We start from the raw sequence: 22,631 nt of genomic DNA, 5'->3' as shown, positions 1-22,631 counted from the left end.
GTCAGGTGCGCTGTGTGTGCAATGTCCAAGTGGGAGTGCGTTCGATGTCGGTTTTGGTCTCCGGTCACAGTTGTGGATGACCTCCGAGTTTTCCAAGGGATGGCCGTCGGCGGGGATCCACGAGCCGCTTCGAGTGGAATCGGTGAGCGCGTATGGGACGCTGATGGATGCAGAACGAACACCAGATGACTATCGATATTGAGAATCCGAGGTATCGAACACGATGAGCGCAAAGCGGTGGAAATTGAAACTTGTCGGTGTTGTCGAGCGATGTTGAGGGGACAATGATGTTGGTCTGGGTTGTTGCTGGGTGGTTACGAGGTGGGTTGTGGGAATGGAATGCAGGATTGGACGAGCGGAACAACATGGCGCCAGGGGACGTGAGCGGGACTTTGACATTGATGGGTGCAGACACACAGACGTGGACAGATGCGGTGGCTGGTGGATACTCCCAGCCTCCCCCATTAACTCATTAACCAGCCCCATTTCTCATTAAAACCTAAGCGGGTCCACCCTGCCACCGCGTCGATGCGTGTCATTTTCGCGTTTGGGCTGCAGTGGCCCGTGCGCACACCTCCACCAGTGTGCGACCCCTCACTAGCCATCCCACCTTCAAACCCCTGACAGTCAGTAATCGGTACGGTGTCGCAACAAAACAAACAGAACGTCACTGCCTTCCCTGAGACGAGGTATCTCGGAACTTTGGTCATCGTCCTCGACAATCCTGCCATTTTCCGGCTGGCCGTCCACACCTGAGTGAGCGAAACTATCCTGCGTTCGAGGACACCATGTCAGACCCGCTTGACGATTCGACAACCGACATCTGGGCGTCCCCGGACCAGAACGAGCCCGCCGAGCGACCCAAGACCCCCAGGACGCCCAAGACACCCAAAACGCCAGTGCTCAGGACACCTGCCAACCAAGACACCGACGAATACGACCGAGACGCTGTCTTGCGCAAAGAATTGGAGGGCGTGCGCACCATCAACGCCTCGATCGAGGGCATCATAAGCACGCTCGAGAAGGCCAAGAGCAACATGGGTGTATGTGGCCCCGACTGTCAAGTCAGAAAGATGATGGAGCTGACGTTCTTCTCTTCACCCCTCTCCAGACCGTTTCCAACACCGTCGGCAACGCATCAACGCTCCTCAACACCTGGACTCGCATCCTATCACAGACCGAGCACAACCAGCGCCTCATCCTCAACCCCCAATGGCGCGGCGCAACACAGGACATGCAGGAGATGGAAGCCGAGGCGCTTCAGAGGCAGCAGGCGGCCGAACGCAAGGCGGCCGAAGACGAGCGCAGGAGAGAAGCCGCCCGTCGCAAGCGCGAGGAGGAAGAGGCCGAACGCACGAGGCCGACGATTGGCAGGACACCCAGCGTGCGAGGTCGCGGTACAGCACGGGTCAGGTCTCGCGGCACGCGTGGCGCCATGCACACCCGCGGCTCCAGTATCTCGGGAACCACAGGGAGCAGGATCGGCAGGGGCGCCTCAAGCACAAGTACGCGGGCCGGATCCCGCGGACGGGGCACCACGTAGCGCGCTGTGAGAGTAGAGGAAGGCAAGGGGGCTGCTGGGCTTTGCGCATTGTGTGTGATTTTGTACGGGATACCCCAAAAGAATCTGTTTCTTCCTGCAGTCCTACTTTTTCTTGAAGAAGTCGCTCATCTTCTTCATGCCCACTGTGTTGACTTTTTGGAGGTTTTTGACCCCCCGGCTCTGGTTGGCCTTCATCTTCTTCTCGTCTTCCAGCTTCCTCCTCTTTTCAGCACGCGCTTCTTCCTCCTCCTCATCCATGTGTCGCTTGCGGGAGTAGTTTGACGTCGACATGGATGCAGCGGCCTCGATGCGTAGTCGTGTGAGCTCTTCGAGGTAGGCATTCAGGGGCGCAAAATTCACCCCTGAAACCTCGGGGTCCAGCAGATGCGTCTGAAGACGATTTGTGATGGCTGGAGTGGCGTAGCTGGCGCAGATGAAATCCAGCGCAACCCTGAGCTTCTGTAACGCGACCACAGCCTCGGGGGCTTTCGCCGTGCTCAACACAGCGTCCTCGGTCGCTTCTTCGTTGACGGAAGTGGCCGTAGTGGAGGCCTCCGACACAAAGGATGCCGAGGTCTCGAGAGTCGTCGCAGAGGCTTGAGATTCTGCAGACTCGGTGCGCGGTGTGGAATGGCCCGGCGTCGAGACGTCATCGGATGCTGGCTTCGTCTCGACCTTGGCGGCATCGCTCTTTTGCAGTGAGAGTGGGGCCTCGAGCGGCTTCTTGACAAACCTCTCCTCCATGCTGGGAGGAAGCGCTGCGCCCATAGCCTTTGCCTTGCTGATCATGGTATCCGCAAACTTCTTGTCGCTCACGCGGAACATCTTCTCGTCTCCGGCATCTACGGAGTCGCAAATAACGGCCATCCTGGCCTGAAAGTGTGATCTTGTCTTCGGACACCTGAGAACTTCAGACAGGTGCGAAGACGAATCGGAGATGGCGTCGAAATGGTCATCGCTGGTCAGAAACAAGCGCTTCGCATCATCCTTTGTTGTCGCAGGGCCGAAAAGAGCTGGGAGCATGAGAAACAAGGGATCAAAGGCTGTCGCGATGAAAAGGTCGGCGCCATTGGTGATTTGGGCTTGCCACTGAGAGCTGCTAGCGTCTGGGGTTCCGTTTTCGAGATCACCAGGTTTTGCCTCGATGAGCCAGCTTCGCGGTGTGGTTTTCGGAGCCGCAATTTTTGTGAACTCATAGATTCCCGTCTCCGGACAGACGAGATATCGACTAGGTTTTGCGTGTCGTGGATGCAGTAGGGAGACGATTCGCGCTGCCTTGGTAGCCTTTGTCGGAAGTATGAACACCTTGGGCGGGTTTGCCGCTTCTTCGGGTAGAGAATACAGGGTTTTTGGCGCTGAGGCCTCGCTGGTGTCGGGCTTTGCGCTTGGAGCCGCCTTTGTTGCTCTCGTTCTCGCCATTGTTGCAATCTATTTGTGAGGTTGTCCTCTTGCGAGTCTGTTGACCGTCGGAGGGAAGTTGAAGAGTATCGAGCAGGATTAATATAGCATCGCAAGTCAAGAAAAGAAGGGAACGATTGGAGAGCTGGAGACAACGTCAAGAAAGGTATGCACAACAACGGGCCACTGGGTTGAGCTTGGACAAAGTGTTGCAGGTATACGCTGTGCTTCACTCGGCGCGTTACTGGCTATGAGACGCGTTAATGGGTGCCAAGTGGGACGCGTCCCTAAGGCCGAAGACGCGCAGAATATGGACCCCGTTACAGCCCGCTACTTTAGTGCGCAGGCTCCCGTAGACACTCTCACACAACGTGATGGACGGCCACGACTCCAAAGCGGCGAGGGAACCCCGACGTGCTTCATCTCCCTTCCCTGAGCCCAGACCAACACGCATCCTTATCGTAACCCGTGACAAGCAATCGGGGCTTTTCTGACGTGTGATAACGATTTCGATTCCGGCATTGCTTCAATTTATCTATTCCTTCAAGAAGTTTGGTACATCATCAAGTTATCCAGCCTCTCCACTTCAATTCATTGCATTACTCCCCCTTCCATCCCAGCGCGAGGTCCATCCAGCTCGAAACCGTTTGGCGCAGGTTCGTCGGCGGAGACCTGCCGCTGTTGGCTCTGCCATCCTGGTCGACGACATTTGGGACTGAGATGCCTGTCGTACTATAGCCTGCCAAACTTTGTTAGTAGAGGAGACGAAGAACGCGGACAGGGCCCTCCTCTTAGCAACAGCAGTATTGGCAGCAGCAACAGAAACAATACCAGACCCCGATCGATAACGTTGCGCTCAGCGCAATGCCGCCCCGTTCGTCGCAACTGTCTGCAGTGAGATTTCGCCGAATGGCACAACTGACATAGCTGCAGCACCCCCCGTCGACGAGCCTCAGTGGCCTCCGCGATCCCCGCACGAAGCCCTCCTCAGCACTCCCGGCGGCCGCGAACGATACAGGCGCATGAACAACCGTACATCACCTTCCCCGTCTCCCTTGAAGAAGTCAAGGGCTGTCGGCTTGGGTGCGTCAAGATCTGACGGCGCGCCAGCTGGCGGTGACGACGCCACGGGCGACGAGGAAGACGATGAGGAAACATTGGAACTCAAACTCCAGGAAATCCAAGCTCGGTTGAGGTTGAAGAAGCTTCAGAGCGCAAAGGCCAAGAAGACAGAATCGGGACCAGCATCACGGCTCGAGGACTCGCCCTCAATACCTAAAAGAACCGACGCGGAACACCGATCCGCATCCCAACGCCCCATCGAAGTCCCCGCATCACCTGTGCGTAAGGCACGGCCGGACCCGCCGCAGACGTCGCCCCGTGTGTTGCTGGGAATCGAGGGCACGACCAGAGCAATATCTCTGAAGAGAGCGCCGAGCGTCCGGAGGAATCCAGACTACGGCAACAACCAGCCGCCCCATCAGCCCCAGCAACAGTCTTTCGGGGGGTATCTCAAGAGGTCGCAAACACCAAGCTCCGACGGCGCCTCGGCGCAGCGTGGCCCTGACGCCATTCGAGCCATGAGCTTCAACGAGCGTCTGTCAGCAGCGCGAATGGAGGAATCTGGCCGAAATGACAAGCTGGCGCGGATCCGGCAGGTACGAACCACAGCGTTCAGGATCGGCCAGAAGGAGATTGAGGACCTGAAGAGCAAGGCCGTGGATCTGCCACCTCCACCACCAGAGGAGGCGCCCCAGTTCAGCCGCGAAGAGATCATGGGCGATGCAGCCCCGGGTGCATCTAAGCGCAAGGAGGAAAGGAAAGCTCCCGAAGACGTGCCTGAGACCGAAGCCACCTCGTTCGAGCCCTACTCCAGCTATCACCTCAAGAGACGCATCGTCCCGCATAGCATGCTGACGCGTCACCTCTCGGGCAAGAAGATCATGACGATCAAGGAGCTCTGTCAGCAGGTCAAGGCGCCGGACTATGAGCTCCCCGACATCGAGCAGGACATTGTCCTCTTCGCCATAGTCGCCAAACGTTCCGAACCCCGCGCGCACCAGCCCCGCCCCGACAGAAACGGCGTACAGCAGGCCGACCGCGGCAAGTACATGGTCATCACCGTCGTGGACCTGGAGCTCGAGCTCGAGCTGTTCCTCTTCAACTCGGGCTTCACCCGCTTCTGGAAGATCGGCGAGGGCACCGTCATGGCCATCCTCAACCCGACCATCATGCCGCCGCCGCAGGGCCGCGCCGGCGCCGGTCGCTTCAGCGTAGTCATCAACTCGGACGAAGACACCATCATCGAGGTCGGCATCGCGCGCGATCTGGGCTCGTGCAAGTCAATCAAGAAGGACGGCAATCCCTGCGGCAGCTGGGTCAACATCAAGCGCACGCAGTTCTGCGAGTTTCACACCAACGAGGCCATCAGCCGGGCGCGCCACAACCGCATGGAGGTCAACAAGGCCGAGTTTGGCGCCAACGATCGCAGCGGCTCCCGCTTGCGCTCGCACGATGTGGGATGGAAAGACGGGCGCGACAAGTCGGACAAGGGCGCCAAGGCGGGCTCGTATGACCGGTCGACGCACAGCCACTGGTTCGCCAGCAAGAGCATGACGCCCGCGGAGCTCATTGATGGCGCCAATCGGTTCGCCGACAAGCAGGAGCGCAAGGAGGGGCTGAAGCGGCGGCTCGTCGCACAGGAGAAGGAGAGGGACATTGTCGACCGGCTGACCAAGATTGGCAGCGGCGCGGGGAGAGACTACATGGTGCAGACAGGCCGGCAGCGTGACGAGGCAAGGGCCAGGGCTATCCCGGCGTCCGGGTCGTCGGCGTCGCTCACGTCCACGGCCAGCGACGCACCCGTCAAGCTAGATGTCAAGTCACTGGGTCTACTAGCGCCCAAGGGTCGCGATGCGGTCCACCTCGGGCCCGTGAAGCGGAAGCGGCCGGACAGCTCGCAATCTATATCTACAGCGGGAGGTTCCACGGCGACAGTCGGCTCCGCGCGAGGAGCGGCGTTCGGCTGGGGCGGGAACCTCAAGGATAAACTGGGCCGTATGAAGGAGGGGGAGAAATTCCAGCCTGAGAGTGACCGGCAACCGGTGCGGAAGAAGACGCGGTTCGTGACAGAAAAGGGCATTCGCGAGGCGGGACGTGAGAGTCTCGGAGATGCGCTGCCGGTGGATGCCGGGAGGAGAATGGTCACGCTCGACGATGATGACGATGACGAATTGGTCATACTCCAGTAGTCCGTCATAGAGCTGTTTACGAATGAGCACGACGTTATGAACCTTACAGCCTGCTGGACTCGCGCTACGTGTGTGTGATCGATGCATGCTGGCCAGTTTTTGCTCCAAAATGCAACTCCTGCTAACCAGAGAGGATCGCTAAAATGTTGATCATAGTTTGTCGCATCGATCGTTTCGCATTGAATCAACGAAATTCCGCTGCATGCGACAGGAATGTGATATTCGCTTCCCATGTACTGGGTCTTTCTCCAAGTCCTCATCGCGCAGCGAAGACGTTCGCCTCCGAGATGCCAGGACTTGATTTACAGTCTTGTTTTCGTTCCGCTCCTGCGCCTCGGAGAACGGCGCTCATAAAGTCAATCCAGGGACTAGAACCTATGAATGGCTGGGGGGGATATCAGTCCGGAACCCACACTGGCTAGTTGTCTTACTTGTCTGTGTGTATGTGAGAGTGGGAGAGTGGGAGAGAGTGCTTGCTCAGGCGATGAGCTTGGTAAGACAACACGCGCTGCCCTAGAACCTCTGACCACGATCACGAGATTGAAAGCTTTGCTCGGACAACAGCCCAGGACAGTATTCCGGCTTGTGCAACAGAATGCCAAGGCACAGGCCTGCCGCCATTGCCATGTTGGTGCCAGTCTGGCGAACACCTGGGGGCCGCCCTGAACGCGAGGCGTCGGCAATTTGGTAAACAACGCAGCAAAGGTTGATGTAGGGTTTGGGTAATAGATTGGGGTGCAGGGGATACATTGCCGGACCGACATGAGAAATTGTTGGGTAAACGCATTCGCTGTGCTTGTTCCGCAGCTGGTCAAACCGCGAATCAACAGTTGGCAATTGAGGCGCCGACCGTGGCCGAGCCACTTGATCCAGGCCGCCAGGGAAGAGAAACTCACGATATGCGGCCGTCGGCAGGCTCAACGCTAGTGTCAGTATGAGCCGGCGGGCCGCACAGGCGGGACAGCCATGCCCGCGCCATGTGAGTCGGCCGATGAGCCTCACGATGGTTCACCCTGTCTGGCACATGTCGAGGGCAGGGTGGATTTGGGGTAAAGTGACGTACATCGTCGGGGTCAAGGGTCAGGGTCAGGGCACGACGCCAAGCCTGACAACGAAGGACCTCACGATAGGTGGTCCTCGCAGTCGCAGGCGTGCATGCACGTGTATGGTCTGAGGGATGGGACCCCTGAACCCTTTCGTTTTCTCCATACAGTTGTTGGCAAGCACAAGACAAGAACCCCGCCCCCGCGTCGGGCTGGCTGTGGACAAAGTGGCTGAGGTTCGGGTCGGTCAAGCGAACAGGCTGGGTGATTTTGTGGTCGATTTTGCTGGAGGTGGGGGTGCTGCATCTCCCAGTGGTGAGCGCCCATGTACATAATCAAGGCAATCGTGTGTGAGGGTGTGCTGGATGCGGTGCAACGGGCGCAGACGGCACTGATGCACGATGGTGGTGGGGGGAAGGCCCGTGAACCTCGCTCTGTGGCTGAGGGATGAGCGGCCGTGGATGAGGAGTTGGTGTTGAGATTGGCGAAGACCAACAGGCCAGTGGCTCTCTTCGATGTGGCCAGGATTGGATATGGCATCCGGCTGATTGGGACGACTCGTAGCCAAACCAGCCCTTGTTTGCCCTGGATGTCTGGAGGGCCCCATCCCCGCGCAATCCCCGCGTTTCCACCACTCTCCAACAGTGGTGAACCTCACGTGCGTGAATGTGGGTGCGGGCTGTGGGCGGTAGAATGATCTCTGCGTATCTGCATTTCCGTGTGCGGTGTTGTGTGTGCTCGTCTCGCCCTCGGGAAGAATGTCGGCGAACGAGGCTGGAGGACCATCTTGGGCCTCTCTTGGCCATGTTCCGCCGGTCCTGCCATCCCTGAGGACGAGGCATGGGCCAGGGCGAGAGATATCGGAGTGAGCCGGGTGGTTCCTGCCTGTGTTGTCCTGCGCCATTTCCTTGACCCTCGCTCCTTCCCGCATCCGTGTTCCTCAACTCCGTTGTCGCAGTGCAAGCGACGGGCGGCAGAGCGGTAAACAGCGAGCGGGCGAGCAGACAGGCCAAGAAGCAGCACGGAGCAAGGATGGCGTCATGAGGGTATTGGCGCTACGAATTGATGACAGTCGGCAACGACGAACAACCTACCTATCTTAGATGCAGCATGCTGTACTCAACAGAAGCATGCACACACGACACGCCACAGCCATGTAGCCTGCCCACGATGCGCTTGCGGAAGGAGCTCTCGTGGATGATACTATTGCATTGTACAATGGGGCGCCCCAAAGCCAAGGCAAAGGACGAGAGCGAATGCAAGACAGGGCAGCTGCGAGCATGGGCAGATATCCCAGCCTCTGACTCGACAGGGGTGGCCATTACGTTACAACTTCTTGAGGTGCCGCCAACCCAGGCGAAATGCGGCAGGGTCGTCCTTTCCTCTCACGTAATGGCAGCCCTCGGGCGCGGCTTGTTGCAGTGACCATTATGTATTTCTGTCTCGTACGCTCCCCGCCACAGGCCTGGAAACAAGGTCTCCAGATGCGACAAGATAAGCTTGCGTCGCTAGGCGCGTTCTTTATCTTTTGGCTCGTATGGCTCGTTTGGGAAACCCAACTCTGAGGCGCCGTGAGGCCTACGAAACCACGGCCGATTATTAGCAATGCCTCCGACGAATCCACCGTCACGGCCCCCCCCTGGCCCCCCCGCCGCCTGTCGACCGCCTGCCCCTCTCCCTCTCCTCCCCCAAAGGAAAGCAGAGTGAGCGTCAAAGAGGCTGACTTTCGGCAGCCAGCGACAGGAGAGCCGGCGTGCACTGCGCTAGAGGCACTTCTGTACCTCCACATGTCAGGGACTAGCCCAGCAAGCTCCCTGCACCAGCACCACCCCGCTCCGGTAATGCTTCTGGATGACTGGCTCGCTGGCTCGCTGGCTCTGTGGTTCGCTGGCTCGCTGGCTCTGTGGTTCGCTGGCTCGCTGGCTCACTCGGGCGAAAGCCAGTCGTGCAGCAGACGTCACGGACGAACGTTTAGAAGGCGCATCCCCCAATATGGGACTTCTACCGCATCCTGGAGCACCAGCCGGGCGATCGGCCCCTCCATCACTGCGATAAGCCCGTAGGCCGTGTCAGGTCCCGGACGCCTTTTGCTGCTGTTCTTCCATTAATTGATTCATCACTAGGGGGAAGGGGGGGTGGGAGGGGCGCCAGACGAAGCCTACTCTCGTCGGTGCGACTGACGCCTGACTCTCTTGGCCCTTCTGGCTGGCCATTTTGTCCCTCATCGTCTTGTCGCCGTAGACCCGGCACCGTGACTGGACCTGGGACCCCCGAGAAGTCTGGGTGACGGGAGCGGGGGGAGAGGGCAAGCTCAGAGATGTCATCCAAGACGACGCTTGTTCTCATTTCGATAATTTGTCCGGTGTGGTCCAGTCTGATTCATCCATTCCCCATTCCCCGGTACCTTACCGACCCTGCCTGGCTTGCCTGGGTACTTGCCTTCTTCCCGTCTGGCGCGCCTCTTCTTTTGGTACTTGCCTTCGCCTGCCTGCCTGTCTTGCCTACCTGCTTGGAGTACCTAACCCAGCCAAGGTAGCAGCACCCTTCACTTACCTTTCCGTACCTTCTGCTTGGTCAACACACCTGGACCTAAACCCGTACGCTCAAGCCCAAGCCCAGGTGGTACCTCGCCCCGGAAAGCTTCCTTCCCAGACCCCTTACGTTCTTCGTCGAACGCCCCCTTCTGAACCGAACCTTCCTTCCTCTCTACCTCGCCCTTTCTTTCCCTCAACGCATTCTCTCTCTCTCTTTCTCTCTCTCCGCCTTCTTCCCTTCCTCTTCCCATCTCATCTGCGATCAGCCTACGCCAGACCGCTTTTAAAGCGCAGTCGCAAAGTAAGGCATCAATCATCCAAACCAGCCGAACCTGTGATTCTCGCCATGACCTCCGCTTGGTGTTGAGCAGACCGTGGGGATCGCAAAGCCACTGCATATTTCTTTGTATCGCGGTCCAATGACATACAAAACCCTGGCTTATCTCATCCTGGCTTCTGTCGTCACTTGAGATTCGTGCTCCGAACCCAAAGACGATAGCCTCTCTCTCCCCACAGCAGTGCGACACCACGCAGCGGCTAAGTGAGGCGGCCCTGGTCTTTAAATCCATTCGGCCTCTTGACAAACGCGACAGAGCTGACGAGCTGAAGAGAGTCGGCATCTGCCCAACGCCCGCAACCCAGTCCCAACGTCGAGGCACGCCCACTCTAGCTGCGGCCGGGTTATCTGCCTACCATATATCCCGTCAAGTCACATCAGTCACGTTTTGGGAAACCCACAGTCTCCGGACTTCGTTCCCGCCGAGCAACGCCGACCCTGCCATCTCATTCGACTCTTCCTCATCCTTATCTCCCCCTTCTCTCATCTCACAGGAGCCCTTGCGCCGCCGCCTGGAACCCTGAACGTGGGTATCCCACACACCCCCCCTCTGAATACTCCAAGTACCTGCCGTCTCTCCACCACTCAGAGCCTTATCTCCACGGCCCCGACCCTTGGCCCTCTTATCTGCAAACCCGTTTCGTGGTTTGTGTTACGGGATCGAAGCCCCCTTCTTCCCAATTTCGCCATCATCGACCACCACGCCTCGCAGCAATCCAGCCTATCCGAGCTATCAGGACTTGCCAGATACCCTCGCAGTCAGGCACATTACATCACTTGGAGCCGTGAGTGACACGCTTGGCGTTGACGCCCTTGCTGCCGCGAGCCCACTTCGCCTCCGGATACCTCCTCAGAAGCCTATCACGATCCTGGCATTTCCGCCATCACCTCCTTTGGAAACGCGGCAGCCCGCGATACTACGCCCACCACCCCCGACCCCGGACCTCTTGGACGGCGCCCCAACCCAGCCCGGCTATCGCTATCGCAGCCGTTGCCCTACGGATTGACTGTTCTGCTCGACATATCCCTTGATTACCTGCCCACTGCCCGGCATGTCTAAATCCAACCAACCTGCCGTCATCAGGACGGCTCCCATCGCCATCGCTCCTAAGCCCGTCCGCCAAAACTCCTATCGGCAAGACAGCTGCAGCACCTCCCAGTCCTACCGCAGCATGCCCGGTCTCGAGTCGGCCGAGGCCTCCTACACTGGTCGAGCCCCAAGCCCTTGTGACATTTGCCAGCGCTTCCGAATCAAGTGCACGCTGACGGACGACGACGAAGAGGGCTGCCTGCCCTGCCAGAACCGCGGTTCTGAATGTTCTTTTGTCTCGAGCCCCCCCGCAAGGAAACGGAAACTCAACGGTCATCTCGCCGACGACGGGAAGCGAAGGTCAGTCAGTCTTGTGCTCTCCCACGTGGTTCGCGCGGCGCCCGCTCACCCCCCTCCCATCCCCTTGGCCCTGTCAGCCTGCCTCGCATCGTTCCGGCTTGGCTGGTTCCGCCACTTGCCTCCTACTTACATGAATGCACCTCCTTCCACCCCCTCTTCTCCTATCATCATACCCTCATCGGCACTCATCTAGGTCACGCTCCCCTTGAAGATCTCTAACATGTGATTGGTCCAATAGCTCTCCAGGGAGGTCTGATATCAGGCGGAGACGTCAACCTCAACCCAGCCTCTCTAGCACTGCCGGCAGCAGCTCCTTCATCGAAGACATGGCCAACGTCGGCGGCCCAACCCTTCTCAAGCGAACGCTGGGACTCCAGAACGATCGCTACAGCCAGTACATCGGACCAACCACCGACTTCGAGCCGTCCCTCATCAACCTTTCACCCTTTGATCCCCACGACGAGAGCCTCCTGTCACGAGGCACCCTGCGCAAGGTTAGTGACGACGAGACGTTCCTCATGCTCCCGGACATGAACACGCCAGGGTACGAGCATACTCTGGAGGACATCGAGGAGGTCGAGGCTGTCGTTCGCCCCCATGGGAAGAAGCTAGTCGACCTCTACTATCGCATCGTCCATCCAGGGTTTCCCATCATCCAAAAGACGGTTTTCTTGGAAAAGTACGAGCGAGGCTATCGTGAATTCTCACCACCTCTGCTGGCTGCTGTCTACATCCTGGCAATCAACTGGTGGGATCATGACGAAGAGCTTCGCCGAGTCCCCAGGCCCGACGTCCGTGAGCTCGAGCGGCTGGTGCGCACAACACTGTCAGACGCCATGTATCGACCAAAACTGTCCACCATACAAGCCGGGCTGCTTCTCTCCCAACGACCAGAAGGCGACCAGTGGGCGCCGACGGCGCAACTAGTGGCCATTGGTCAAGAGCTTGGCCTGCACTTGGATTGCACGGGATGGAAGATACCGCCCTGGGAGAAGGGTCTCAGGAAGCGACTTGCGTGGGCCTTGTACATGCAGGATAAATGGGGAGCGCTTGTGCATGGTCGGCCTTCCCATATCTTCGCATCAAACTGGGGCGTAAGGCCTCTGACAGAGCACGACTTTCCCGACGTGGAATGGGATGAGAATGACTCTGAGGATCAACTGGAGATTGAGAGGGGCCGCACACTCTTTTCACAGATGGTGCACCTCTCCCAGATTCTCTCCGAGATTCTCGACACGTTCTACACACTGCAGGCGAAGCAGACAGTTACGAACAGCGGAGCCCAGGGAACGCATCTCGTGCTGTCTCTCGCCAAGCCAATCCAGCTGAAACTCAAGGAGTGGTATGCGGGATTACCCACGGCTATCCGCATGGACAATTCCTTCACGCCCTCGGCAGCTTCGACCAGCCGCCTATCCAGCATTGGGTATCTGCATTTGGCATATTTCGCAACCGAAATCACCCTCCATCGACGTATCATCCGCTCGCTTGCTTCGCCCGCATCCGCCCTTGATCCGTACGTCCATCACATTTGCCGGAGTGCAGCCAAAGCCCGCCTTATTTCGGCCATGGACTTTGTCAACCGATTGAACCCCTCGCACATTCGATCTTTTTGGTATTTCGCGTCAAAGACGAACTTTGCACTCATCGGCACGTTTGGCTCGCTCCTTTGGGCTACGAGTCCGGGGAGGGAGGAGGCCGACTGGTATCGCCGACGTCTGGGCGAGTACCGCTGGACACTCTCGGTCAGCTCCAAGCCGGGTGAAGGCACGGGACTGACAGCATTCGCTATGAAGATGCTCGACATATCCACGGGACTTCTAAAGAAGCTCCCAGAAAAGCCGTCCATGAGCCGCAGCGGCAGCGTGGCCGACATTGCAGGGAGCGTGAGCAGCGGTCCGAGTGGCTTGTCAGCTCTGAGCAGCCTAGCCGGTGCTCCTTCGCTGGGAAGCTTCAGCGGGCTGCCGAGTCGTGACGCCAGCAATGCTCACAGCCCCCAAAGCTTGGAAGATGTGGACGAGAGCAGTGATGAAGACATGTATGATGATTTTGCACCGACGGTTGGCATGACGAGAATGGCTGGTTAATGGTCCGGAAGTCACCGGGCAGAGGTTGAAATGAGGCCTCTTGTCAGTGGATGTTCATTTGAGGACGTAAAGAGCTGTCTTTTCGTCAGGAGGACACAGCATGAGCGACGATCGACATTGTAAAGGCCCCTGCGTGCAGGACAAGCCTTGTTTCACGACGACACAAATACCCCTGGAATGAATGAGCTGGACGTGGTAGATGGCCTGAGGGTCAAAGGAGAAGATTCGGGCACTTGATGTGTCGCGAGTTGGTATACACCCTATGCTGTAGAGAGCGATGTCGGAATGAATAAATGGAGTTGTCAACGACGAAGGCTCATGGTTGGACTTTGGTGAGCATGTCGCGCCTGGCGGCATCCGTCTCGGGATAGACCGACAGCCCAGCAGCTCCAGGCCGTGATGTGTCAATCATCCGTGTCGAGCAATGGGATGCGAAAACGAGTTGTTCGCATGGTATTGAAATATGAAGCTGCTAGGAGATGACGGCGAGTGGCAAACCCTATATACCTGGGAAACCTTCCCCGTATAAAGGTGAGCGGGATTGCGACCATGACGCCATGAGGCACGCCATAGTGGCGTGCGCGTGCCGTGCCGTCCACGTTCTGCGCCTCCGCCTGGGGGGGGAAACGTAATGGGAACGACGGGGCTCACATCACACATGTCCTGTTGGCGCTGAGCCCGGATGGCGCATGTGTTCTCAGTGTGATGTGTGCTATGGACAGCCGTTGCCGTCACGGCTGGGCCATGTGATGGTGAGGGCAGCGCCTGCGAGCGCGGTTGAGGCGGCGGGGCGGGGAGACGGCTCGGGATCAGGGTGAAGATTTTGCGTCTTTCTCCTTCGATTCCATGGCTGTCGACACGATGAGTGCTGAGTCGACCTTGGCCGAAGAACTCCATCCGTGGGTGCAGAGTTGAGCAACACATTGTCGTCTTCCATCTTTGCAGGTGTCTGTCTGCCTCGTTGTGTCTGGCGGCATCATTCTTAGGATTTCCAAACTAGAATCTCTGAATTTCAGCTTGTAATTAGACGGCGTGTCGCTCCTAGCCTCAGGACATCTCACGACGCGAACTTGGTGGTCTGGTCATTTTGTGTTATGGGCCTTGCTGCTGTGGTACGTCGAGGCGAGGACTTGGGCACGGGTGAGCAGCAGAAAAAGGAATAGGTTCCGATGACGATCAGTCATAGCTGCTACCCGTTGTAGAGATTGTACCAAGTGCAGGCATCAAAATCTCGGGACACACGCATGATAGTATTGGATGAGAACTGACACACATGCTTCTTCACGCACCCAGATATCTTCCCAGACGCGATCTCACAGAGCTAATAAGGAAGTTCTTAAAGTAAGGCATCCCCAGCAGAACTCCTCACGCAGACTACCTACGCTGAACTTTCTCAGTCCTCAAAAGTCCCCACGCGTAGCCTCCAACAGCGCAATAGGCTCGAAACGTGAGCCATGCGCCTCGCACCAGAGGTTTCCAACGGCGCAACCGTTTCGTCTGCTCCGACGGTGCAACGCCCGACACGCAACCCGCGGAGACCATGGGTCAGTCCTCCAACGGCCCAATCAAGGGCGCCAGCATCCTTGGCAAGAGCACGGCAGCATCCCCCTCAAAGACGAAATCCACATCGTCCCGCCTGTCACGCCCGACCTCGAGATCAACAACACAAACCCTGGCCCCCCGCGCGCGGCCGAGCTCCACGTACGCCGCCGCAGGAAACACGCGCGCGCTCGTGCCGACGACGAGAACGAGATCGACCATCTCGGCCTCGATCCAGCCGTCGATCGAGTCCAGCACCGCGTCGTCGAGCGCCTCGCCGAACCAGACGACGCCCGGGCGCAGCAGCGACGAGCACCGCGGACACGAGGGGAGCGCGTCGCGGCCGATGGACGGGAGGGCGTGCGCCGCGTCGAGCAGCGGCAGCGTCTGGCCGGGCGCGGCGTCCGCCGACGCCGGCGCCAGAGCCGGCACGAGGGGATCGGCGAGGTTCTCTTCTTCGTGGTAGCCGCATCCCTGCTGCTGCTGCTGCTGCTGCTGCTGCGTCTCGCCGCTGCCGGCCCTGCTGTCGTGGTCATTGCCCGAACACCGCAGCCCGAAGAGGTTGCCGTGCAGAGCGCGCAGCTGGGCGGCCGGGTGGCCGGCGCGCTGCGACAGGCCGTCGACGTTCTGCGTCAGGCACAGAAAGCCGGGGGCCGCGCGAGCGAGGGCGGCGAGGGCCATGTGGCGGCGGTAGGCGTAGAAGAGCCAGACGAGGGCCGGGTCGGCGGCGAAGGCCTCGGGGGTGGCGAGGCGGGTGGCGTCGTGGCGGCGCCAGAGCCCGCCGGCGCCGCGAAAGGTGGGGAGACCGGAGGAGGCGGAGAGGCCGGCGCCGCAGAGGGCGAGGATGCGCGGCGTGTGGAGACTGGTGAGGAGGGCGTGGAAGGCGGCGAGGTCGGACGACATGATGCGTTGTGGCGTCTGCTGGTCTTGACGTTCTTGAAGCTTTGGCAATAGGTGAACGTTGGGGGGTCACATGCCCGATCGCGTGGATGTGAATGATGACACGCAGGGTCATTGCCTGGTTCGGGATATATTGGGGGCATCACGTCGGCATCGCGCCTGTGATTGGCCTCTGCGGCGGTTGTACCACTGCTGACGCTGTCTAGGCGCATGCTGACTTGCATGTTGAGATGATGCTCCTTTGCTTTCAACACCAGTTCAAGGACAATGAAGGCCGTGTCACCAGGACGCTTCCATATATTCATTTTCAAGCCCACCCCATCTTTACTCCTCATTCACCAAGACGTAGCGGTACCGCGGTTTACCCTCCTCGACATCCACAATCGCTGCGTTCGCATCCGCCATGGGCCGCACCTGCACCCACGGCTTGACCCCGTTGCGCACGCTCAGCTCAAACATGTCCCGAATCTCCGCCGGCGATCCGATGGCCGAACCCGTTATCTTGACCCGCCCCGCAAGCAACGGGCCCGGATGGAACGAGAACTGCCCGTCATCCGGGTTGCCCACCTGGACGAACGTGCCGTCGCGCCGCAACAGGCCCAGATACTCCTGCAGGGGCATACGGCTCGAGCTGACAGTCGATATGATTATGTCGATGCTTTTGGCGTTCTCCTTGGCCCAATCGGCATCCCCGTCAGTCGATATGTACGCGTCGGCGCCCATCTGCAGCACCTCGTCCCTCTTGTCCGCCTTCCGGCTGATGCCCACGACGCGGTCAGCACCGAGGGCCCGCGCAAAGAGCACGCCGAAATGGCCCAGGCCACCGACGCCAACGATGCCCACCGTCTTGCCCGGCCCTGCCCCGTGAAACCGCAACGGCGAGTAAACGGTGACGCCGCCGCAAAGCATGGGCGCAGCGTCCTCCGACGCGAGGCCGTCGGGAATCTTGATGACGAACGCCGAGGGACATCGGTGGTAGGTTGCGTGGCCGCCCATCGTCTTGCCTCCGTTGAAGTGGAAGCCGCCGTACGTATGCACGGCGCGAGGGCAGTAGTTGACGGAGCCTTCATCGCACTCACCACACGACCCCGCCGGGGCACCGCGGCCGAAGCAGCTGTCTGACTGCGCACCGACGCCGACGCGGTCCCCGAGCTGAATGCCGCCCGAGGCTTGGGAGCCGACACGGACGGCGACGCCAACGATTTCATGGCCGACACAGATTGGATACGGAGCAGGGCCCTGTCCTGGTGGTCAGCTGCTTTCTGCAGAAGGCGAGTGGGAAGGCTAAGGCGAGCACAAAGATGGTGGAAAAGCTTACCCAGCCAGAGCGCAGCATGTGCAAGTCAGAACCGCAAATGCCGCTGTGCGTGACTTTGATGTCAACATCTGTGTCTTCCCAAGCCTTGGGCTCAAATGTCCCCCAGACCATGTTGCCCTTGACCGAAGCCTCGTCATGGCCGATCCAGCCCTCGAACTTGTAGTCGTCGTCTGCCATGGCGGTTGTCTTATTGTGCTTCCAGGTGTTTCTCACGTGTCTATATGTGCGCGCCTCGTCCGTGTTGTCTGGTGCGGATCAAAAGCTGTCGATTGTAGTGTGTCGGGGGGGTAGACAAAGCGTTCCTGGCCAGGAGGCACATTCGGCCTTTTCAAGCGCTTCCAACATCGGCCGGTAAAGGTCTTCCTGAGCTCCCACGACCCCCAACCCATGACGTCTGCACCCCATCGTCTACGAAGCCTTGAAGCCCAGCGATTGCGCCGCTCCGACTTTCTTTACTTTTTGTTTTTCCTTCCTTTCTTTGCAGCGTGGCATACCAACTCGGTCCGTTGACCCTGTTGAGGCAACACAAGGTCGCCGATCACGTCGTGCGGAAATCGACGATGCCGAAGCCCCCCCCCGAATCGAATTGTGCAGTACGCCATGCCCATTGGCCGCCCTAGCTGTTCACCTGCACGGCACGACCCAAAACCCGGATCACTGTCTCAAGGCAAATGGCAGCTCCGAGCGCAAGACGCAGCACCTGCTCGCTAGAACCTCGGCAAGATTCATATAAGGGCCGCGTCAATGACGGGCGCAGAGCCAGACGTCATCTCGACAGGCGTGAAGGATGACGGGGGGGATGAAGATATCTCCTCGCACACGACCGGCAGTCTGTCTGTTTCAGAGCCGAAGCGAAAGAAAATGCCATGTTCAGAGTTGAAATGAAACGGTGGGAGTGCCCAAAGCTAATCGAGTCCGCCATGACGCACAGGCTGTCCGATATACTTCTGCTTCCCATCGCTCTTGCTTGCCCCTTTCGCAGTGCAATGTCGCTTCCTCACGAAATGACTTTCCGATGAACATCAGGCACGATCCAACCCAGCACGGTCATCAACGCACACCCCCCCCCCCCCCCTTCTTTTCCACCTACCTAAGCGAACGTCTAACCAGTTGAACCCCCCTGACTATTCCCATTCCCCCCTCCCCTCCCCTTGCGAAGGGAAAAAACCTAGTTGCACACGAAGACACGATCATCAAAGTTGCATCGATCGCTTGCGAAACCCGGCTCTCGCATCGTATTAAGATATATTTGATGTCCGGGGTTTAGACCTTCCGCTTGCTTCCAAGTTCCAGTGGGTGAGGGGGGGCCCTACCCCCGGCCCGACCCCCCCCCCCCCCCCCTTCTCCCCCCCCTAATTCTCCCTTGCCCCGATCCGGGCCCCGGCCCGTTGGCCTCCCGGAACTCAGTTGCGCTTTGCAGACGACGCCATGCGAAGGTCGAGATCGAAAGTCTATCTGTCGAAAGAGTAAGCAGCAACAACTTCGTGTTTTCACTTGCCCTGCACTGCATGACTGCGCTACCGAAGTACTTTGACAGAGATGGATTTCCTTCGTCATTCGGCACTGTTTATCCCTCAGGACTTTACGCCCAATGCGGCCCCGCGCCCCAAGAGAAAGTCTGGGCGGCGGAAATGAGTGCCCCTAGCTCTGGATCCGTTGGCTCAGGGGTCTGAAACGGGAAATTAGCAACGCGCAGCACAGCACGGATCACACGCTTGGCAAACAAAACACAGCACGGGGAAAGAGTGCATAATCTGTCTTGTACTGGTCAAAATCGATTGGTCCATCCGTCTACACTACTCGCCATCTAGAGGTATCATCGTCACCGTAATTACAAAGCAAGCCCACCCACGCTCCGCGTCACACGAGGTCGCCTCAAAGGCATGCTACCTGATGCTCATGGCATTCGCGTGCCCATGTCCCGGAGCCTGCCATGAAAAACACCTTGAGATAAAATCAAAAATATCCGTAAAGGTCGGCCTGGTCCGGACGTGGAACCCGCTGCGTGGATCGAAGTCCCTGGAAGAGCCCATGTGCATTAAATAAAAGCCAATGTATTGAGAAGAGGTCGTCCTACTACCCGCGACGCCCCTCAACGAACAGAGCCACCCCTCCATGAGAGGAGGCTCCGGAAGCAGTGGGCGGCCGGGTGTGGCGTGTGAAGGAGTGTGACAAGGAAGTGTAGGAATTATACATTGAGCTCTCCCGACGAACCGGCCTTTGTACTGTGTGCTTGTCGCGCGTCTGCGTCTGATCATCGACGAGAGATGTATCAGCCGTTTACAGCATGAAGGCGAAGAAGAGGCCAATGGCGCCCATGGCCATGTTGGCGCGGTTCATCATGCCGCCGGCGGGCTCAGCGGTGGGAACCGTCGAGGCGGCGCCGGCGCTGGTGGAGGCGGCAGCAGAGTCCGAGTCGGCGCCAGAAGTGGTGGCAGAAGCGCCGGTGGACTCGGCGGCGCCAGTGGAAGAAACGACAACGGAGCTCAGGGTGGTGGAGGCGGCGGCGGTGCTGGTGGTCTTGTCGTCGTCGTCGGTCTCCGTCTCCGTCTCCGTCTCGCTGGCCTCCTCCGTCTTGGTCTTGGGGGCGGCGGTGGTCTTGGTGGCAGGAGCAGAGGTGGTGGTCTCGTCCTTCTCATCGTCGTCACTGCCGTCACCGGTCACGATCTTGATGGACTGCCACTTGCCAGACTTGTCGCCGTAGACGTACTCCTTGGCGTTGGGGGTGCCGCTGGAGGCGTCGTTGCCACCGGCGTAGTCGACAATCTTGCAGTTCTGGTAGTAGCCGATGAAGGGAGCCTTCTCGTAGTCCGAGTAGCCACCGGCCCACTCGACGGTGCCCTTGGGGGTGTTCTTGTTGCCGGCAGGCCAGGTTCCGATCTTGATCTGCATGGGGGTCTGGGGGTACTTGTCGCCCACGTCGGCGGCGTTCAGGGTGCGGACGACAGTGCCGTCGATGATCCAGTCAATCTTGTTCTGGTTCCAGACGATGCCGTACTTGTGGAACTGGTTGAGGGGGTTGGCAACGGCGTGCTTGCCACCACGGTCGTAGGTGGTCGTGTCACCCTTGGAGAAGTAGTTGGTCTGGACGTTGGCGTTGTCGCCACCGGTCCACTCCCAGTCAATCTCGTCAAGGTCCTTGGACTGCAGGACGATCGAGGTGACAATGCCCTGCATGTTGGCGGCCTGGACGTTGCACTCGAGCTCGCCGAAGAAGATGAACTTGTGCGAGGCCTTGGTGGGAGCCTCGGTCTCCTTCTGGATGGAGAAGACGGCGCCCTTCTCCTTGTCGTAGGTGACCTTGGTGCCGGGGAGGGTGTAGAGGTAGTCCTCGCCGTTGGACTTGGTGAAGTCGATGTCGACCGTCTTGCCAAAGGCAGGGTCGGGGTCACAGGCTGGGGGATCATGTTAGCATTGTCGTGACAGCCCGGCGCATGGGCGTGTTGAAGACGGCACTTACACTTCTTGGTGGGGTCGCAGTCGGTGAAGGTCTGAGCGGAGACGAGGGAAGAGGCGGCCAGGGCCACGGCGAAGAGCTTGGAAACCATCTTGAATATTGTTGTTGATGGGGATGTGTGGGGAAGGAATTATTGGCTGGTAGAGTACTGAGCGAAGGTTGACGAAGGTTCAAAGACTGCCTATTAACGAGTGATGCAGTTGTGTGCTAGGAAGAAACAAGAGGAGGAAGAGGGGGTGTTTGTTGTAGGGTGATGAGAGAGGGAGGTGAGGCAGAAGGGGGAGAACATGCCAGTCGACTGAGCAAGGAGACGGCGGTTTTATCAGAAGATGCGCGCTCTCTCTCATCCCTCAACAGAGGCACCACCCTCGCCTCACCTGCACCACCGAGCATAGCGACCGCCGGACGGCACGCGCATGGCCCTTCCCCCCCCTCCCCCTTGAAGCGGGTACTGATGGATGGAGACCAGCCCGTGCACCTCGATCCAGTGATGGGTGTTCATTGCCCCGTAGCCGAGTGTGCCCAGGCGCCATCTTCTCGATACGATGGGCTGCTCAAGGTCATTTCGTAAGGCGCGGTCCATGTTCTGGGGGCCCGGGGGAAAGAACGACAGGGATGTGAAAGGACAAGGGGAGGGTTGACAGGGGCAAAGGGACTTGCTAAGGGAAGGCATTGCTGGGGGGGTCATTTCCGTGCCTGAATCGGTGACCCAAAGCAGCGCTGGTAGGCAGCAGGAGGAGCCCACAAGCGTGTCTGGTGGAGGTTAGAGGCAGGCAGAAGGAGCAGTAGCGCAGCCAACCCCTGAGAACAGACCGGCCTCACGGCACTGTCGAAGAAGGAGGGGGGTGCAGATTTTAGGGGTCCACAGATCCAGCAACGCGCCGTTACCGAGGAGAAGCAGGTCGCACAGGCAGCCAATGGCAGGTGGCGTCCCAAGTCTGCGCCCCCCCCCCCAAGACACAGTCGGCATGAGGACGCGTAGGTGCTGTACATGTACTGTAGGCGTGAGCGGCGCCTCGATTGAGCCATCGCGTTCGCCGCGGTGCCGTGTCATATGCACATGCACACGCACACGAACACGCAGCGCGCAAGATTCGTACGCCAAGATGCCTGCATAAGTCCGCACCCACCCTCCCCTGCTCATTCCATCTTGGCGCATGTCCCAACGCTCAAAACCACCTAGCTTCAGGCTTCTGAAGGGGGGCGCAGGCACCAACCAACAGGGGCCGGTTTTGGGGCGGCATTCCGCTCTTCTCTCGTGATGACCTCGCCCCTCCGTTCGTTCCTTGGCTCTCCTCGTGTTTGGGCATGCCACGCCTTTCCCGACCTGTCATCGTCATATTCCATTCCCTCCATCAGGCCTGTTGACTCGCCTTGGTCATTCCCGCTCACTCAACATTCAGTTGCTGGCATGCGACCGCCCCAGTCTCTCGGTAACGCCGTCTCTCTTGCGTTTCGTAAATGCCCATGTTGATGACTCTCCCCTCCCCCTCGCGTACATGTACGACAACACCGACACAACACGACGGTCATAGCAAAGGTCACAGCAGCATGTCTGAAGCGCCTTGCTCAGCACCCAGCCTGCCATCCGAAGCACACTCGTGGCAAGTGACAAGATGAGCACGGGCACGAGCACGGCACGAGTCGATACCGTTCGGCCACCCGCTGTCCGCCGCTTATCCGCCTGTGGTCGGCGCCTGGCGCAGATCCCTGCCGCACATCTCTGGGCCCTGGCGCCAGGCTGGAATAGTAAATAGTTGGGTTTTTTTCACTCACCATCGCCTCACCAATGACTGTTCATGGGGGGTGCAAATTTCTTCTATTAATCATCTTC

At 58.9% G+C, this 22,631-nt stretch overlaps 7 protein-coding genes across 7 annotated transcripts; 3 read left to right on the top strand and 4 right to left on the bottom strand.

The window, feature by feature from the left end:
- Nucleotides 1-788: 788 nt before the first annotated feature.
- D7B24_001350 (uncharacterized protein) lies at nt 789-1,543 on the top strand (the record flags this gene model as incomplete). Its single annotated transcript, XM_028635587.1, has 2 exons — nt 789-1,043; nt 1,112-1,543. 2 exons carry the CDS (start codon nt 789-791, stop codon nt 1,541-1,543), a joined length of 687 nt encoding a protein of 228 aa, XP_028491932.1.
- A 102-nt stretch (nt 1,544-1,645) lies between these two features.
- Nucleotides 1,646-2,962, bottom strand: D7B24_001349 (uncharacterized protein; the record flags this gene model as incomplete). Its single annotated transcript, XM_028635586.1, has 1 exon — nt 1,646-2,962. The coding sequence occupies one exon, from the start codon at nt 2,960-2,962 to the stop codon at nt 1,646-1,648; it is 1,317 nt and encodes a 438-aa protein (XP_028491931.1).
- An 843-nt stretch (nt 2,963-3,805) lies between these two features.
- On the top strand, nt 3,806-6,192 carry D7B24_001348 (uncharacterized protein; the record flags this gene model as incomplete). The annotated part of the gene is made up of 2 exons (XM_028635585.1): nt 3,806-3,815; nt 3,875-6,192. 2 exons carry the CDS (start codon nt 3,806-3,808, stop codon nt 6,190-6,192), a joined length of 2,328 nt encoding a protein of 775 aa, XP_028491930.1.
- Nucleotides 6,193-11,158: 4,966 nt separating this feature from the next.
- DAL81 (Fungal specific transcription factor) lies at nt 11,159-13,583 on the top strand (the record flags this gene model as incomplete). The annotated part of the gene is made up of 2 exons (XM_028635584.1): nt 11,159-11,496; nt 11,735-13,583. The coding sequence occupies 2 exons, from the start codon at nt 11,159-11,161 to the stop codon at nt 13,581-13,583; spliced, it is 2,187 nt and encodes a 728-aa protein (XP_028491929.1).
- A 1,545-nt stretch (nt 13,584-15,128) lies between these two features.
- Nucleotides 15,129-16,025, bottom strand: SIRT5 (NAD-dependent protein deacylase sirtuin-5, mitochondrial; the record flags this gene model as incomplete). The annotated part of the gene is made up of 1 exon (XM_028635583.1): nt 15,129-16,025. The coding sequence occupies one exon, from the start codon at nt 16,023-16,025 to the stop codon at nt 15,129-15,131; it is 897 nt and encodes a 298-aa protein (XP_028491928.1).
- A 321-nt stretch (nt 16,026-16,346) lies between these two features.
- On the bottom strand, nt 16,347-17,517 carry D7B24_001345 (uncharacterized protein; the record flags this gene model as incomplete). Its single annotated transcript, XM_028635582.1, has 2 exons — nt 16,347-17,261; nt 17,341-17,517. 2 exons carry the CDS (start codon nt 17,515-17,517, stop codon nt 16,347-16,349), a joined length of 1,092 nt encoding a protein of 363 aa, XP_028491927.1.
- Nucleotides 17,518-19,620: 2,103 nt separating this feature from the next.
- D7B24_001344 (uncharacterized protein) lies at nt 19,621-20,888 on the bottom strand (the record flags this gene model as incomplete). The annotated part of the gene is made up of 2 exons (XM_028635581.1): nt 19,621-20,735; nt 20,801-20,888. 2 exons carry the CDS (start codon nt 20,886-20,888, stop codon nt 19,621-19,623), a joined length of 1,203 nt encoding a protein of 400 aa, XP_028491926.1.
- Nucleotides 20,889-22,631: the final 1,743 nt, after the last annotated feature.

This window comes from Verticillium nonalfalfae (assembly GCF_003724135.2).
Source record: "Verticillium nonalfalfae strain VnAa140/NRRL 66861 chromosome Unknown scaffold_127, whole genome shotgun sequence".
NCBI classification, from domain to species: Eukaryota; Fungi; Ascomycota; class Sordariomycetes; order Glomerellales; family Plectosphaerellaceae; genus Verticillium; species Verticillium nonalfalfae.
The sequence above is the reverse complement of the archived record's forward strand: the minus strand, read 5'-3'. Positions and strand labels throughout refer to the sequence as shown.